Source organism: Nicotiana attenuata, unplaced genomic scaffold, assembly GCF_001879085.1.
Source record: "Nicotiana attenuata strain UT unplaced genomic scaffold, NIATTr2, whole genome shotgun sequence".
Classification (NCBI taxonomy): Eukaryota; Viridiplantae; Streptophyta; class Magnoliopsida; order Solanales; family Solanaceae; genus Nicotiana; species Nicotiana attenuata.
The window spans coordinates 1-942 of record NW_017700123.1 but is presented as its reverse complement, the minus strand read 5'-3'; the positions used below and the strand labels follow the sequence as shown (position 1 = coordinate 942).

The following is a 942-nucleotide window of genomic DNA, read 5'->3' as shown; positions in this document are numbered from 1 at the left end:
CTCGGTTGTAGACGTGGCCGTCGTTCTACCTTGCATCCAGGTCGGGTTCGATGGCCCCGACTCGCTCCGGACCGGACCGGACCCAACCCGGTCGGGCTCAAGCAAAAAAGGGTATCACCCAATACAGATAGTCCCCTCGTTTATTAGAGAGTAATGATAATAAACGATATGACCGGTGACGTGATGCCCGTGACGTATGGCCCTACGCCAGGTGAAAAAGCCATCGAGTGCTCTGACCACGCCTGCTGCCAGCTGCCCCCAAGTCGAGGAAGATGGGGGGGGACGTAACCGGGTGATCGGTACCCGGGGATGCCCGCGCAGGGGCCGAGGGTTCACTAGCATCCTCAACCCTCACGTCCTCGGGAGGAGCCTCAACTGGATGGACCACCGGCTCAGGGTCCGGTCGAATGGACCGGTGGCGGACGAGCTCCGGCTGCTCCTCATCGTCATCCTCTTTGTCATCCTCTTCCTCGGAGGACAAGACGATTTGGCTTTTTGGTTTGCGGGCGGCCCTTTTTGTCCGCTTAGTCTTCCTTTGAGGCTCGTCCGTACCGGACTCCCCGGGCCTTTTATTTTCCCCCGGAACCGGAAGGGGGCATAGTATTGAAGACCTCATCTCCGCGTCCTTGGGCAAGCCTGCAAAACACGAGGGTTATGATGCATTCCCGATATACAGGAAAAAATGCGCTACCGGTCAAAAAGAAGGCTTACCATGGTTTTTCGCCTCCCACCGACCTTTGGAGATTTCCTTCCAGTTTCGCTCCGAATATGGCCGCTGGGCCACTATCTTGTTTACCCAGCCGGCCAGATCCTTGACGGCAGCTGGAGTTTGGGTCACCGCTGCACAAGAAAAGGGGGTTTCAGGAAGAAGTTGAGGAAAACACGCTCTAAAAGATGAACAGTGAGAAAATACTACGTTTGAGGTTCCACCTCTCCGGAAAT

General features: G+C 56.1%; 1 protein-coding gene across 1 annotated transcript; it reads right to left on the bottom strand.

Annotated features, from left to right (window-relative positions):
* Positions 1–289: 289 nt before the first annotated feature.
* Positions 290–740, bottom strand: LOC109222743 (the record flags this gene model as incomplete). The annotated part of the gene is made up of 2 exons (XM_019387060.1): positions 712–740; positions 290–636 (listed from the first exon to the last, which is right to left on the bottom strand). A coding segment is annotated over exon 2 (327 nt), but the record flags the coding sequence as incomplete, so codon positions are not given.
* Positions 741–942: the final 202 nt, after the last annotated feature.